The 18,141-nt window shown below is 40.6% G+C and overlaps 1 protein-coding gene across 3 annotated transcripts in view; it reads right to left on the bottom strand.

The window, feature by feature from the left end:
* pelo (pelota mRNA surveillance and ribosome rescue factor) overlaps positions 1–18,141 on the bottom strand; it is a 38,290-nt gene that overhangs the window by 7,887 nt on the left and 12,262 nt on the right. For all 3 annotated transcript variants that reach the window (XR_012966629.1, XR_012966630.1, XM_076189170.1), the window contains exons 4-9: positions 16,812–16,965; positions 13,713–13,853; positions 11,793–11,921; positions 9,370–9,463; positions 4,320–4,512; positions 1,292–1,398 (exon numbers count right to left, since the gene is read on the bottom strand). Coding sequence is in view for 1 of the 3 variants with exons in the window: in XM_076189170.1 (XP_076045285.1) it covers positions 1,292–1,398; positions 4,320–4,512; positions 9,370–9,463; positions 11,793–11,921; positions 13,713–13,853; positions 16,812–16,965 (818 nt within the window). In the remaining 2 variants the exon portion in view is untranslated. The remainder of the gene's footprint in view (positions 1–1,291; positions 1,399–4,319; positions 4,513–9,369; positions 9,464–11,792; positions 11,922–13,712; positions 13,854–16,811; positions 16,966–18,141) is intronic.

The raw sequence follows: 18,141 nt of genomic DNA, 5'->3' as shown, positions 1-18,141 counted from the left end.
TGTGTTGAGTGTATCAAGGTATGACTGGATTATTTCTGCAGCATCTACATCATGGGACCACCCCCCAACCCCAAGAGTAGTAGAGGTTGTGTTTGAATTCGAAATGGAGAGGGGAGTGGTTTGAGGTAAAGCTGGGGCTTTGCTAGGGATGTGTCATGTCACCGTGGCTGTACGTGCATACCTTGGCTGGCTACTTCCTTCATAAGGGGGAAGAGGCCCTTGGTATACAGATAGATTATCATGATTATCATTATCCAGAAAACAGTGTAATGTCACCCTATAATGTTTTTCCTTTACAAAATCCATCAAAGGTTGTATGCAAATATGTGTAGTAACAAAGTGAAGGCGAGGACTAGGCAAACACAGCAGTACTGCGAGGGGGATTTGGTGGATACAGATTTAACCAAATATTTTTGGAAGATGGAGGAGAATGAGGCTGGGGTGAAGATATAGGAAAAGAGGTGGAGGAAGAGGAGTAGGAGCAGTAAGAGAAGGAGGGGTGAGGATGAGAAGAATGGGGGTGAGGAAGATGAAAATATGGGGAATGAAGAGCAAAAATAGGAGGAACCAGAGGAGGAGCAAAAATAGGAGGAACAGGAGGAGGAAAGGGGGAGAGGGAGGAGAAAAGGGGGAGGGAAGGAGTAAAGGGGGAGGGAAGGAGAAAAGTGGGGAGAGGGAGGAGAAGTAGTATGAGGAAAAAAGAGGAAGAAAAGGTGAAGGAAATGAAAAAGAGGAAAAAGAAGACAAGAGGAGTATGAGGAAGATCAAAAATGGTTGAGAAGAATCAAGAGAGAGATGAACAGGAGAAAGAAAAGCAGGAGGGCAGAGAGAAGGAAGAAAGATGGAAGAGGAGATACAAGAGGAAGAGAAGGAAAAGGAGAAGTGGGGGAAGGGGAAAGGGTGGGGTGGCTGGACTCTTGTATTTCACAACCAATAACCAGCACTTCCACATTTGGGGACTATAATGCTGAACAGGTGGATTCAGAGAGATGGTAGAGTGGCAAGTAGCATAAGGGAGTGAGTACAACTTAAGTGATCAACATTCTTCTTGGAATGGAGATTACTCTCCAGCCATAAGTGAAAGCTGCATGATTCTGGTCTGTAGCGGTATCATTAAAATCAATAAAACTTATGCAGTCAATACCCTTACCAGGGGTACAAGTAGAGGTTTAGGGGTTAGACTGATTTATCAGTGATGACTGAGTTAGTGATACCTTCATAGATTGACCCAATACTGACAAAAAAGGTCAAGAAATACATAAAGAAAAAAGGTATGTGAATCTCAACTTACGTTCTCCTGACACATGAAGACTAGAGAATATCTTAACATCTCCTCCATTATCACGTACGGCATCTACAAGTCGAACATATCTTTTTCGCTCTGCAAGTACCCATGATCTGTCCAAAGAATTATTTATATAAGAAGGCATTCTGAGCAATAAGAACAGACAATGATTGTGTGTGTGTGTTTACCTAGTTGTATCTTATATAGTAGAGCTCGTGTTAGGATAAGATATGGAGAGAATGAGTGGTTTGAGGTAAAGGTGGGATCCCAAGACCTACTTTCTGGGCAGGCAGGCTTACCATTTACACCACAGATGCCTCAGTGACCACTTGCACATCTGTGTTTGGATTATTGGACTTTTACTGTTCTCAAACATCTGGCACAACCTATCACCCAAACCATACAAAAAATCTACAGAGTAACATATTCTATCTATATACTATGAGCTTTTTCCCCCTTATAAGGGAGGTAGCCAAGTCAAAGGGAGGTAGCCAAGTCAAAGGCACGTACCTACTTCCACCCATTCCACTCCCTTCCAACACCCTTCCCTCCCTCTCATCTTAGCTCCTCATGGATGCTGGATCATCCCTGTATCCTGCCCACTGCCCTGGGTCAGAAACAATGCAGCAAGACACACTACATCTACAGCAAGGCCACTTCACTTAATTGGCAACCCCTCCTCTCTGTCCCCTCACACAGAACAAAAGAAAACAGGGAGAAATCCCTTCAGGCTGCATCAGAATATCATTCACACATAAGCACCCCTTACCTCCTCATCCCCTGCCCCTCCCTTCCATTCATCACAGTATAACCTATGCACTGTATGGGGCAGAAACATGGAACACAAGAGAAGAAGAGAGAAGGAGCTTGAATGTGTTTGAGATGAGGTGTCTGAGAAGTATGATGGGGGTTACTTGGCTAGATAGAGTGAGAAATGAGGAGGTGAGGAGGAGAACAGGGGTGGAAATGGAGTTGGGAGATAGGGTTGATGAAAGAGTATTAGGATGGTTTGGACACATGGAAAGAATGAGTGAAGAAAGACTAGTAAAAGAGGTGTGGAAGGCAGATGTGGAGGGAGTGAACATGAGGGGACGTTCTAGGATGAGGTGGATGGATGGGGTGAAGGGGGCTTTGGGGAAGAGGGGAATGTTTGTTGAGGAAGGATGGGAGAGGACAGAAGACAGGGGTGAATGGAGAATGGTTGTATATGGATGATGTTGTGATTGCATGAGGTGGAATGGGCGGGTGGATGGGGGGTGAGGTAGTATGTGTGAGCAAAATTTGACGCAGCCCGAAGGGATTTCTCCCCGTCCTCTCATTTTATGCAATGGGGGGACGGAGAGGAGGGGGTCGCCGATTTAATGAAGTGGCCTTGCTGTGGATGTGCTGTGTCTTGCGACACTGCTTCTGACCCAGGGCAGTGGACAAGGTGCAGGGATGGCCCGTCATTCAGGAGGTGCTGAGATGAGAGGGAGGGTGGAGGGGTGTGGAGTGTATTCAGGGATGGAATGGGTGGGAATGATTTTGTGCCTTTTTCTTTTTGGCTACCCCCCTTGTAAGGGGGAAGAAGCCTTGGTATATGTATGTATGTATAACCTATGCACAGCCACTCTCTACTCATCCCTATCTCCCTTCTCCCTTCCTTGCTCAACAGACATTCCCCTCTAACTCAATGCCCCCTTCACCCCATCCATCCATTTCATCCTCAGTTGTCCCCTCAAATTCACTCCCTCCACCTCTGCCTTCCACACCTTTTTTTACTAGTCTTTCTTCACTCATTCTTCCCATGTGTCCAAACCATCCCAATACTCTTTCATCACCCTATCTGTCATCTCCTTTTCCACTCCCACTCTCCTCCTCATTCTATCCTAGTAAACCCTACCAAATTCACACCCAAATAACTAATCAACCCCTTCAAGAAAAAACATCAAATTCAATACTACAACAACTCCTACATACAAGTCCCACTGAGAAAGCCCTCCCACACCAGACAAGAATCTCATTGGCACAAGTGCATCATCTGTCTTTAAGACAATATCAACAGAGAATAGGCCTGGCCACAGATTCAAATTGCCCCAGATATGACCACCACATAGACGGAACAGAAAACTTCATACTACTATATCCCACACTAACAACCCAGACAACAACACAATATCTCTTCCCTAAGTGACTTATGGTCCAGATCAGAGGCTGATGCCAGTTTCCTGGAGGCCACAGATCTGCAAGAGAGACCAGGGGCAACGGATTGATTGTACCAAGAAATTGAGGAGTAGAGGTGGAGGTAAACTGCAGATGTAGAGTGAGGGGTGATTGTGCCTATGACACTGTATGAGAGACATGGAATTTAAGAGAAGCAGAAAAAAGTTTATACATATTTGATATGAAACGTTTGAGAAGTATGGTGGGTGTTACAAGGATGGATAGAGTGAGAAATGATGAGGTGAGGAGAATGTGGGTGGAAAGGGAGCTGGCAGATAGGGCTGATGAAAGAACACTGAGAAAGAAAGATGTATGAAAGGCAGAGGTGAATGGAGTGAACTTGAGGGAAGGACCAAGAATGATATGGATGGATGGGGTGAAAGGGGGCCTTGTGTAGAAAAAGTATGTCTGTTGAACAAGGAAGAGATAGCAAAGGTTAGGTGTGAGTGGAGAATAACTGTGAATGGACTATAAATTGAGGTGGCCATTCATGTTCTGAAATGTTTGAGTTAAAAGAAGAATAAGAAAAAAAAATGAATGTACACATACAATACACTAGTTTATCTCATTTTTTTTTATATATTTTACCTTATTTTGTCTATATTTTTTTAATTCTAGGATACTATATTCTTATTGAAACATATGCATGGATTGTAGTGCCATATGAAACAAATATTTTTGTTGTTTCTCAAGCTCCAAGAAGTTTGATTTTTGGGACTTTTTTGTTTTTTTTTCATTATTTAAAATTTAAGCTATTTGACCCCTGGAGTGCTTTAAGATCTGAGATACCACAGTAAATGCTTATCTTAATCTATTCCACAGTAACACTGACCTGAATAAGCTATCTGACACAAGTAGAGTCTCAATGGCCTGGCTCTCATTAGCCTTCTCCACATGCCTGATGCCATAGTAGGCACGGTCAGGGTCCGTCCCCATCAACGACATGAACTGCTGCAGTACCTTCATCTCCCCAGCTGCTTTAGTGTCAGCTAACCTAGCTGTCACTGTTTGGTCTTCAAGTACTTCTATAAGGAGAGAGGGAGGGAGAGAGAGAGAAAAAAAAAAAAAAAACACCAGTTACCTGATAATCAAAAATACACAGAAATGCAGTATACAAACCATAGTAAATAACAGTTTATCTATATTTTGTGGAACCAAGCCACTGGTACCTGCAAGTGGTCCATGAGACAGACATCATAATCATTTCTCTGTTGCCTGTTTTTAAACCCCATCAACACACCTCCATCTAGAAGTGCAGCTCCAAGGCTTGGTCTCCAGGGTAGGCCCAAGATATATTAATTTACAGAGTATTTACTCCACTAATTCACATGGTAGTGGGTGGGGAGATTTCTGCCACTGTATTTATCATATGTGTCATAAAAGGTAACTTAAAGGGGTGAAGTGATGGAACTAGGGATCCAATCTTTGTATGTTCATCCTATGAGAAACCAATCATAAGAGGGTCTGGAAGAACTCCAACTAAAACTCTAAAAACTAGGTCATTAAATGTGTGTGGTTGTGGCACAGATGAGAGTAAAAGGGAAGAAGTTGGCAGTATGTTTGCAAGAAGGAAGATGGACATGTTAATGCTAAGTGAAACAAAGTCAAAAGGGAGGGGTGATTTTGAGTTTGGGAGTGTGGTGGGGAGTGTGTCAGAAGTTATGAGGGGTCAGGGAAGGAAAGGAGTGACTGCTGGTAAGTGATGAGATAGGAGAGTATGTGGAGTGGAAGTGTCTTCAAGTTTACCAAGCAAGATAAGACACTTGCAGACTCAGTTATGGCTTTTATGCTGTTGGTGGTTTGCAAGTTCTGGGATCAGGAGTGGCAGTTGGGGATCTCAGCATTACCTGAGGTGACATATGGTAATATGAAAGCTGGTTTAAAAAGAATACTTATTGGGAGGGGGGGGTATTGGTTACAGTATAGTAAGCCTGTTTGGGAGGTGAAGATTGAACCAGTTTTTATGAATGAGGGGTTGGAACATGAGGAAAACAGGAGTGATCACGCATTATTTGTAAGATGCTTTCAACATGGAAAGTGAAGATGTAGAATGAGTGCCTATAGAAGACTTGCAAGGGGGTCAAGAGCTGGATCTAGAAGAATCAAACCACTAGGACCTGATGGAAAAGTAACAAATGTGTGATTTCCAACTCATGTTATCATTGGGCCAGACATTACCTGCATGCCTATGAAAATAAAAGTTAAGGTAGCACCACTTAGAGGGAGTCTGTTAATTTTTCCTTGTTTGTGGGTTATGCTGATGGAGAATGAGAGAGTAAATTGATGAAGCTGGTGGAGGAAGCAAAGGAGTCTGCTGTATTGGACTTAGAATGTATGGCTGTGTGGGGAAGAAATTGGCTTAGTGGGTTTTTAGGTAGCCTCAGTGACTATGAGTGTGGAAACGTGGTCAAACGAAAAATCAATGGCCATATTCACTTTTGCTGATACTTGGACCAAACATTACCGCCAACCCCTTGCTGATCCACACATTCCCCAAATCACAAACAAAAGGTAAGTGTGACACCATGATTGTGCGACCCTTCCAATTAATGCCACAATTCTCTCACCAGATAGATCATTAACCTTTTCCTTATCCTACCAAACTACACAATCATAACTACAATCTATACATTATGTCAAGACACATTCACTAATACTAACTAGACACATTATACTACTTCTAACCCACAAACAGTATTATAGAAAGTATGTATAGGCAACCTCAAGCAGAAATGCTGATGCAGCTGTTTCTGTGCATTTCACCCAGGCGAATGTGTCTCCAAGGGGGAGCTCTTCCTTACAGGGAGCACCAGGGGACTTTCCCCATAAGGGATTGCATTTCTGCTCTGTAAATACAGCAACTACTTCGCTTCAATAAAATACAAACTCCGCAGAGGCTTTATCTCCCCTTGCACCACTCTAAAGTGTAGCATTAACAGGCTACTAAAGATTAATATGAAGTGTGTGCAGTGTATGGACACAGGGGGAGAGTAGGATTAAAGTCTACTCATGATGATGATGATGATGATGATATGGTTTAACATCACAAACTCCCTCCTAACGGAAGGCTAGGATGGTGCCCCTCACAGAGGACTTTAGCATAAATGGGCAGGAAGGGGCTCTATGTTGTTAGATATAGCTATTTAATACTCATGTAACATTAGATATCAGAATAGATATCAAAATTAAGCATCTTTCATCCCCAATGTTTCAACAGGAGAATGGAGTGATATGACCTGGAATACAAATTGAACAACTAATGGAATATACAAGAGATGAACCCAGGTTGATTCAGTGCATTGAAATGATGGACTGCAAGAGGCTATAAAATACCTAGCTTGTCTATGTGTTGCCTGTGGGTAGAATTACTGATACAGAACATATACCATAATAAATCTGTGAAACTTTAGAGACTTTTCTTCCAAGTGTAACTGCAAAATTTTCCAAATATTGACCATCTCCCTTTGCCAATCTACCCATGCATCTCATTACATCACACAAGTCGAACTAACGCAACAAAAAAATACATACATACATATACCAAGGATTTTTCCCCCTTACAAGGGGGGTAGCCAAAAAGGAAAAGGCATAAAATCATTCCCACCCATTCCATCCCTAAATACACTCCACACCCCTCCACCCTCCCTCCCATCTTAGCACCTCCTGGATGATAGGTCATCCCTGCACCTTGTCCACTGCCCTGGGTCAGAAGCAGTGTCACAAGTCACAGCACATCCACAGCAAGGCCACTTCATTAAATTGGTGACCCACCCTCTCCGTCCCCCCATGCATGAAAGGAGAAGACAGGGAGAAATCCCTTCGGGCTGCGTCAAGTTTTGCTCACACATAATACCTCACCCCCCATCCCCCCACCCATTCCTCCTCATGCATCACAACATCATCCATATACAACCATTCTCCATTCATCCATCTTCTGTCCTCTCCCGTCCTTCCTCAACAGACATTCCCCTCTTCCCCAAAGCCCCCTTCACCCCATCCATCCATCTCGTCCTAGGTCGTCCCCTCATGTTCACTCCCTCCACATCTGCTTTCCATACCTCTTTTACCAGTCTTTCTTCACTCATTCTTTCCATGTGTCCAAACTATCCTAATACTCTTTCATCAACCCTATCTCCCAACTCCCTTTCCACCCCTGTTCTCCTCACCTCCTCATTTCTCACTCTATCTAGCCTAGTAACCCCCATCATACTTCTCAGACACCTCATCTCAAACACATTCAAACTCCTTCTCTCTTCCTCTCTTATGTTCCATGTTAAAAAATACACCACCATCAAATTACTCAAAAATCTATAACTTTCCACTTACACTGCATAACACATCCATATAAAAATACATCACTCACTCCTGTGGCACTTGGGCCTGAAGTCCCATGGCCACCTTCTCTAAGTCCCTCCACATTCTTCAATCAGTGGCAATTACCTGTCATCTTGTGGGTTCTTTATATACTCTTTGAAATCATGTATGATGCCATCATTCCATCTATATCCTGGCTTTCCTAGTGGTCTTTTGATGGCAACATTTCTATTCAATAATGGTTTAGAATTTTCTCTAATCATCCATCACCACATGGTCTGCCCACCTAATCTGGGGTGGAAAATTTGGTTGCCCACATGCCCAGGACACCCAGATTTCATCTGTGGGCAATCATGAGTTGCTCCAAAGGATCCCACTGGGCAACTACTGCAAACTGGAATTGTCCACCCCCAATATATATAAATATATATATATATATATATATATATATAAAACTTGCCCAAGTTGAGGCTAATACAGCTATGATAAGAGGAAAAATCTAAGCCATTTTGTTTAACATCTCAGGTGGATTTTGTCTGCAGGAAACCATAAGTTGCTCCAAAGGATCTCACTGGGCAACTACTGTAAAACTGAAATTGTCTACCCCTGCTAATTCTTCTACCTTTTACATCATTCTGTATGAATATTTGTTCTATCATTTCTCTCATTACTAGACAGGCACTCCAAAACTGATCACCCAACTCTCTCCTTCCAACAAACCCCCCCTACAAAAAGCAAGAACCATTTTTGAATGACTGCATTCAGGCCATCATCCTACACTAAATACCAGCACAGAAGAGGTCTGGCCATAGAAACAAACTGCCCCAGACACAACCATCACACAGAAGACAGAGCACCACATATTACACTGCACCACCATAACCATATCCAGACAATAACAATATTTCTTCCTTGAGTGACTTATGGGCCAATCTGGTTGTGGTTGCTGGGTACCTGGGTGCCATGAGTCTTGTGTAATAGAATCCTTGGGGAATGGTTTGATTAACTGAAACCCTCACGCAATGTTGCGCAAAGTCCAATGAATGCAAAATAAAAACAACTCCAGCAGTACATATAAGCTCATCCCAGTACTTAACAATACATCCACATAAAAACACATGCACACTCATATCACAAAAGAAGTATTCCATATTAGACTGCCATATTCTACACTTCACCAAACTTCCCCAGAATTCAACCCAATAGATATCAATTACAAGACACAAAAGAATTGCTATAGCACATTTATATTCATGTCAACAACCCATAATAAAATGGCACCAATAAGAATTAGTCTAACAATAGACACCAACAGCCCCAGATACAAACACCACATATAAGACAAAGTCACTGAGTGACTTATAGACTGATCAGGTGGTTGTGGTCAACTTCCTGGAGGCCATACATCTATAAGATAACTGAAGCATTGGATTGACTCAGTGATTGTTATTCTGAATCTAAGTAATTCTAAGACACAATATAATATGATATCTGTCTCATTCCTGTCATTCACAAATAGGCACATGAGTCAACAGGTAGTATCCCATTAACTAAAGACTTCCACTCACCTCGCAAAGAATGCTTGAACCCATTTGAGGAATGAACAAGAACAAATTTACTCTTATTCTCCAGAATCAGTTTGTTGTCAGCCTGGACTGCAGTCTGAAATAGTTTGTCAACTAATTAGTAAAGATAAATGGATATTGCATGGGTATAATCACATCCACTTCATACATACATATACCAATGGCTTTCTCCTCCTTACAAGGAAAGTAGCCAGAGTCAAAAGCATAAATCCACTCCCATCCATTTCATCCCCACATACTCCACTCCCATTCATTACCCCTCCCTCCCTCTTATTTTGGCTCTTCCTGGATGATGGGTTATCCCTGCATCTCACTCAATGCCCTGGGTCAAAAGCAATGCAGCAAGACACAGCACATCCACAGTAAGGCTGCTTCATTTAATCAGCAACCCTCCTCTTTGTTCCCTCATGTAGAAAAAGAGAAGACTGGGAGAAATCCCTTTGGGCTGCATCAAAATATCATTCACACACACTCAAACCCCCCCATGCCCCACCCACTCCCTTCCATGCATCACAGCATCATTCATACACAACCATTCTCTGCTCACCCCTATCTTCTGTCTTCTCCCGTCCTTTCTCAACAGACATTCCCCTCTTTCCCAATGCCCCTTTTACCCCATCCATTCATCTCATCCTTAGTCGCCCTCTCATGTTCACTCCCTCCACCTCTACCTTCCACACATCTTTTTATGATTTTTCTTCACTCATTCTTTCCACTTGTCCAAACCATCCCAATATTCTCAATCTACATTAATTTTCCACCTCCACTCCTCCCTCCCTTACCCACCACATTCGCATCCAAGTATCTAAACCTATTCATTTCCTCCAGTCTCTCTCCCTTAATACTCACTTCCAACTTCCTGCCATCCACCACCCTTTGTACATCTCATCACCTTACTTTTACCCACATTCCTTTTGCACTACCACCTTTACTATATCCTTCACCAACTCACACACTTCTCTTTGCTTCTCCTTCTACTCCTGTTCCTTTTCCTTTTCATTTGACCAGTTTACTCTAAGCACTTCTCTACCTTCTGAGCTTTTCCTTTTTTTCACCTATCCTCCACTCTCAACTTACCTTCCAGCAAAATATTATCTGATTTTCCCACCCTCTCCCCAAAGAACATGAACATCCAGAACTCTTCCTACTCTTTTGCTGGGTCCATTAATGCCTAATCAACCACCTTTCCATCCACCACCCTCTCCCATGTGTACTTATGCTTGACTTACTTCCTAAACACTGTGTTTGTTATCATCAAATCTCTAAACACATCTCCACCATCAACTTTCCACTACAATTTTTACCTGGCACTTCCACACTTCCCAATTATTCCATCTATTAGTTTATCCCCTATTCTAGCACTGAGATCTCCCAATACCACCATATTGACATTTCTCCTGAAACTCTCTATGCACTCATTTAAATCTATCCAAAAACCTTCCCTTTCCTCTAAACTCTTCTCACTATCAGGTCCATATGCACTTACAAAGATCCATATCCCCCTTCCCCATTTTACCTTCATCCACATTATCCTTGATGAAACCTCAATCCACTCCGCCACACACTTATCTATCATATCGCCTATCTCTTCCCTTTTACTCTCATCTGTACCACACCCACACACATTAACAGACCCAAACTTTAGGGTTCTGATTAGAAAACTCTTCCCAGACCCTCTTATGCCTTGATTTCTTGTGGGAATTTACCCTTCACTGCTACAGAGAGCAGGATGCCTAGTCCCATTTTCCATTCCATTTTTGTCACTTTTTTTTTTTCAACCCAAGTGGGAAAACTTAGTGGCAGTATCCTTTCTTCCCTCTACCACAGGGGACGGTGGTAAAAATGGAAATATATATTTAGAGAAGTGGTACAGGACAGTATTACGAGTGCGGAGACAACACAACAGAAGAACCGTTGCAGTACAAAGAAGTACCATAATTTCTCAACATAATTTCCTCTCACAAAAACAAAATTATATGTGGCTCTAGTCCATAGGGGTGCCCCATATAGGCCTTAAAGTATCAATTGTATGCTACTGCACAGATTTTTACTGTACAATAACATGCAGCCAATACCCCAGACGGGAACTGTCTGTATGTTATTTAACCCCTTCCATACGGTGCCTCATACGTAGGCATCATGAGGAGCAAGTGGATACGCGACGCTGCCATATCGGCGTCCTGATTATATTTATTGTAGTTGCCCCTCCGTAATGACATTCTCCCTAAACTGTCTGTAATCACATTTTCTATGGTTATCAAAATTCACAGGTGAAAGAGAGAACGATCGATATAAGCGGTGACTATATTATATGATGCGAGTATTATTACGACACGTCGTACGGCTGGCATCGGCTGCTGCCCGCGAGATTTAAGGCCCGTACTGAAGAGGTTAAAACAACTTGCCTTCATCATGTAATCAAAGAACTGGTCCTTCACAAATCCTGGAGAAGCAATAAGTACTGCCTTGACAATACTGAAGTCCAGGTGACGTACAATGGCTGCCATCACTTGATCAAAGAACTTGTTTACAGCCTGCAAAACCAAACAAAATAGGCAATATAGATGACAGTCAGGACATGGATATTTCAGGAATGACAAGGACCATATAAAAGTTGTGTTTATTAAACAATAAAACATTTTAGTGAGTACATGAAAAAACAATGGGATTCTATAAACTGGTTTGGTCACATTTTCTGTGGTTATCTATATTCAGGGTGAAAGAGAATGAGTAATACAGCTGTTAATTTATATATCGCAAGTAATGTGATGCATCATCGAATCATTGTACATCAGGCAGCTGATGCTGCATGTGAGAATTTGAATTGTACTGAAGAGGTTAAAATGCAGTAAAGGGACCACCACCTACAGGTACCCATCATTGGTCCCTCTGATTCAACAAGAAAACTCAATCAGGAATAACAGTTATAACAGCTAGACATAAACAAGGCATTTCATAGTTCCCAGATATATTCTGTTAGAAAAATATCATCAAGAGAGATGTACATGACAATGATACAAATAGACCATAGTAACCCAAAATAACAAAATTTCTGGGACTATAAGAGTATATAATGGAGTCCCCCAAGGAGCAACAATCTCACCTCTACTTTTCAACTTCTTCACAACCAATCTCCTAACACCAGATTTAGATCATAACTCCAAAGTACCCATTTATGCAGATGACCTGACAATAATTACCCAGCACCTACAAAATATCAGCTAAAATCACCCACAAGCTTACTCGTATATATTAGAACAATTGCTTAGAAGCAACAGAATGGAAGCCTCACCCCTGAAGTCATCAGTAACAATGCTCACTTCAGACAGCCATGAATCATAAAAACACCCTATAGTTAAATTATTTGTCTAAAATTTTCTGGGGGGGGGGGGTTGTCTTGGCCTCGCTTTTGATACTCCTGTGAACCTTCAGATCTTAAAGATCTGACAGCAAAAATTATTAGGAAATTAAACTTACTTAAACCAATCACAACCACGGACTTTGGACAACAGGAATCTGAACACATTTTACAGGGTGTCTTAACATCATATTCCCTTTTCCACAGCTCAACTGGGTTGCTCATGTACAATTGTGGGCATAAAGCTAGAAGGTGCATCCACTTGACATCTGAATGAAAAAAATTCATAATGATCTAATGATCCTTTCTCTTTCTACTGAAGATTTTATTAGCAATATCATGGATGGGCAATTCCAAATAATGTCTCCTAAGTTAAATAAAATCATGTGATATTAGCCAGGCTAGTGACCAATGACAGGTACTTGCTTGTGGTAGTACTGCAAGATGGACAGCAGAGCTATCCATTTTCAAAACCTGTCAACCCCCTTACCTCTATCAGGTGTAGCCTTGAGGGGCCAACACTTGGTCTTTGAACTGGGCCCAAGATCTCTATCAGTTTTGTCTGATTTTTATACTTTCTCAAAGCATGGAGAGTTCACAATTTGTAGCCACTTCCCTCCTCCTACTACTACTATCATTCAGTGACATAACAACAGTCCTACAGCAATACAACACAGCAGTCCCAAGTTTCTCCCCAGAGCTAATATAATCTGTGGAGTTCATCACTGTCTATCTATATATGAAAGGCTTTATCCCCCTTATAAGGGAGCTAGCCAAGTCAAAAGACATGTACCTACTCCCACACATTCTACCCCCATCCAGCATCTTTGCTCCTTGTGGATGAAGTGACATTCCTGTCTTCAGCCCACTTTTTAAGCAAGATCTTTATTGGGTCTTCTGGATGAACACTTCTGTCGACAATCACCTAATCCAAATGGTACCAAAATGAAAATTTCATGATAATTACCTTATTTCGCTGGGTTCCATCACCTTTGCCCTTCTTAGGAATGTTGACATCAATCTTGGCCCGATCAATTGTCATGGCTGATGTAATGAGACAAACAAATGCTAGGCCCTCCTGCATCACTACAGCAGCAAGATCAGCATGCTACCAAAATACAATTAAAAAATGTAATAAGGAAAGAAAACAACCATGACATGGTATAAACACTAAAAAATTATTAACATAAGATAAACAGTTGTATTGAAAATATATGTTAGAAAAAGGGCAATAAAATATGGTACTTATAGGAAGAGGGACCTAGAGGAAGAGGTAAAGCATGTTATTGCTGCATTATATCATTAATTTTGTACAACCTCTTTACACAACCTACAAACCTAACCAAACCCTCAAATGCAAATGAAAAAACAATAACAACACCTCACACAACATCTGTGTGACTGCAGAAAAGAACAAGCATCATTATATGAAAATGCTAGGGGAAAAAACAAATCTAGGACTTCTATTTGATGTACACAATTTTCATTCCCCCATATTTTCATTAATCACTGTTCTTGAGGCTTCTCTTGCAAGAGACCTACAGCCTCCCTGGTAACTGGCACTGGCCACTGGATTAATCCACACACACAAAAGAAAACGTACACCATTGGGATGAAGGGAGGGAGAAAGATTCCCCCCCCAATGAAAGAAATAACTGACACAGAAAGAAATAAGGGACCAAATAATGAACCTTGATGTCAGAAAATCACACAGCCCAAATGGAATTGCACACTGGATACTAAAAGAATGTATAGATGAACTAATGGACAAAACAAATAAGATTAGATTGCTCACTCAAAAAAAGGAGAGGTACTGCAAGATTGGAAAAATGCCAATATACAAAGGGGAAGATAAGGAAGGCCCAACAAACAATAGACCGGTCTCCCTTACAAGTACAATCGCTAAAATTTGTGGAAAAAGTCATCAAAATTAGATGAACTAAACATCTGGAGGAAAACAATATATCAAACCCAAAACAATTCAGTTTTAGACAGGGAAGATCATGTGCCACAAATTTGATATGTTTCTATTCAAGGTTAATAGATATAATGCAAGAGATGGATGGGCAGACTGTGCTTTCCTGGACTTACAAAAGGCACTTGATAAAGTATTACACAAAAAACTATTAAGAAGATTCGAAACAACAGGAGGTATACACAGAAAATTATTGAAGTGGATGGAAGATTTCTTGCATGGGAGAAAAATGAGAGTATATACAGAAAATTATTGAAATGGATGGAAAATTTCTTGCATGGGAGAAAAATGCGTGTAGTGCTCAGAGACAAAAACTCTACCTGGGAAGAAATGATAAGTGGAGTCCCACAGGGTTCAGTATTGGCTCCGATGTTTGCTATATATGTAAATGACATGGATGAAGATGTACAATGTTACATGAACTTCTTTGCAGACACACAAAACTACTAAAGAAAGCAAGTACAGAAAAAGATTGTTAATTGCTACAGAGAAACCTGGATATGGTCTGGGAATAGATTCAAAAGTGGGAGGTGAACCTCAACATTAAGAAATGCAGTGTAATGAAATTTTGAGAGAGAGAGAAAAAAAAAAAAAAAAAAGAGGACAATATTAAATCAGTACAAAGAAAGTAAAGAAAGTTGGTTCTGAAAAGGACCTAGGAGTAATCATCACCAAAGACATGTCCTCAGATAAGCAGATAAACAAAATTGTAGAAGAAACCTACAATTTACTATGATCCATAAAGGTGGCTTTTCACTACTTGAATGAGGTAATGGTAAAAAAAAAAAAAAAAAAAATTACACATAAATAATTATAATTTAGAATAACAGAATGCACTAAAATCACCCCCCAACAAAGCAGTACATGAATATTATTGGCAAAAAGTTCTATACAAGGGTCTTCAATCCCACCACGTAACAAAAGCACAAAAGAAAAGGAGATATACACATATACATACATACATATATATACATACATGCCACGAGCCTTTTCCCCCTTATATTGGAGGTACCTAAGTCATATTATATATATATATATATATATATATATATATATATATATATATATATATATATATATATATATATATATATATATATATATATATATATATGCTAGCATCATGATACACATCTACAACTTACAACACCTCAAAACAAATCCATACAAAAACACACACACATATCAAATTAAGCACTCCAAAGCTCACCCCCAAATTCCATACTCCACCAAACATCTTCAGACATTAATTCAATAGAGAAATCTATCCCACAAATAAGAACCATACTGGTATGAGAGTATTCAAGCCACCTTCAAAACAATCAACATAGAATAGGCCTGACCACAGAAGCAAATTCTGCCAGATGTAAACACCACATAGACACTGAATACATTCTCACCCAGACAACACAATGTCTCTTCCTTGAGTGACTTGTGACCAATCCAGTGGTTTGTGCCTATTCCCTAGAGTAGGGGCTCTCAGGACAGTTTGCAGGGGGTATTTAGATGACTAACAAAAGACTACTAAAACATTTAAATCTGCAGAGAGAACATGGTGTATTGTTTTTTATGTTAAAGCTTAACTGATAAATAAAGTAATTACAATTTGAACCTTTTGATATCCATTGTTGTGCCATTCTCTATCTAATTAGTTTTGATATATTACCATTCTATATTCTGTGTTAAGTTAATAGGGGTATGGGTTGATGGTCTGATGACTCTCAGGGTACGTAACGGGAAAAAGGTTGAGAACCTCTGCCCTAGAGCCATGGGTCTCTTGAAAAAAGATGCATGGGGCAACAAATTGAATGATGATTGATTGATACCCTGTTCTGTGTCTGCATCAGGAGTAATTGGTGTCTGTTTATAGACTGATTGTGAATTGATACTGTTCTACCTCTGTGTAGTGACCTGAATAGGGGTGGACAAATGTATCAAAACTCCTAATTGAGGGAACAGACACTGACTATACTTTCATTGAGAATAATGTCAGCTTTTCTAATTAGCAACATTAGTTTTGCTACTGTGATTGATGTTACAATAACAGACAATATAAGTACAGGAAGTAGTAAAATAAAAGAAATAGAATACTTTGGCAGGATCACAAGCTGTTTCCACCCGTTCAAGGTAGATGGTATCCCAGTGTTCCTTATGCAATGTAAATTTGCGGTTGGGTTCCAGATCTACAGTGTGGTATGCTCCCATCTTGATGTATTGATTTTCCACACAGTTGCGTCCCTTCACCCTGCAACATGCAAGACAAACCATTACATGGTTTGAGATTATAATGAAACTAAGAATAACAGGAAATGTATCTAAGATATGGATGTTTTAAAGAGTAACCACTTTGTAAATAAAAGGTGTCTGATTATACCCTAATTAGTTTTTAGAAAAAAGAAAAGAAGAAAAAAAGGAAAGAAAAAATAAGAGAAGCAAAAAGATAAAGGATGCAAAAAGTATAGCTGATGTAAAATGGGGGAGGAGTATGAGAGAAAATTTTGAAAGTAATAAAAAGATGTTTTGGAAGGATGTTAAGACAAAAAGGGGAGGTGAGTCAAGTAGAGATAAAAAGGTAAAAGATAAAGATGGAGAGATGTTAATGGAAGAGGAGGCAGTAAGGGCAAGATGGTCACAGTATTTTAGAGAGCTCTTGAATGTGGAGGAGGATTAGGAGGGATTGGTGGTAGCAGTGGATGGCGCTAAGAAAATGACAGTGGTGGGAGAGAAAATGGAGGGGAAATAAGAAAATATGAGGTGCAAGTAGTTTAGGAAATGATGAGAACAGGTAAGGCACCTGGGTTTGATGAGTGTCATATGGAGTGTCTGAAGAAGGGAGGTACAGTAATAGCAGCCTGGCTAGTGAGATTGTTTAATGTGTCTATTGGAAGGTAGTGCCAGAGAACTGGATGAGTGACTGCACAGTTCTGCTTTATAAGAGAGAAGGGGAGAAATTAGATTGTAGTAATTTTAAAGGAATAAATTTGAGGGATGACTGTACTTCTACTAGTAGGAATCCATGAAGGATTCTTGCATGTGGTGGTACTGCAAAATAGAGAGCAAAGCTAATAATTTTCACAACCTGTCAACCCCATCCAGTACATCCCATGGATGTACTGTGTCTTGCTACATTGCTTCTGACTTAGTACAGTCAGGGGGATACAAGGATGACCCGTCATCCATGAGGAGCTAAGACGAGAGGGAGGACAGGATGGTGGAGGGGAGTGGGTATGTGCCTTTGACTTAGCTACCTCCTTATAGGGGAAAAAGCTCTTGGTATATAGACTGATAGATAGTCAACCTCATTACCTCCATCAGGGGGTGCAACTCTGAGGGGTTGACAATTGATCTCTGATCTGGGCCCAAGATCTTTCTCTATCAACTTCAACTGTATTTATTACATTTTTCCACACCTATTGAGGTA

Source organism: Oratosquilla oratoria, chromosome 8 (assembly GCF_046742065.1).
Source record: "Oratosquilla oratoria isolate Oo_2021 chromosome 8, ASM4674206v1, whole genome shotgun sequence".
Taxonomy (NCBI): Eukaryota; Metazoa; Arthropoda; class Malacostraca; order Stomatopoda; family Squillidae; genus Oratosquilla; species Oratosquilla oratoria.
The sequence above is the reverse complement of the archived record's forward strand: the minus strand, read 5'-3'. Positions and strand labels throughout refer to the sequence as shown.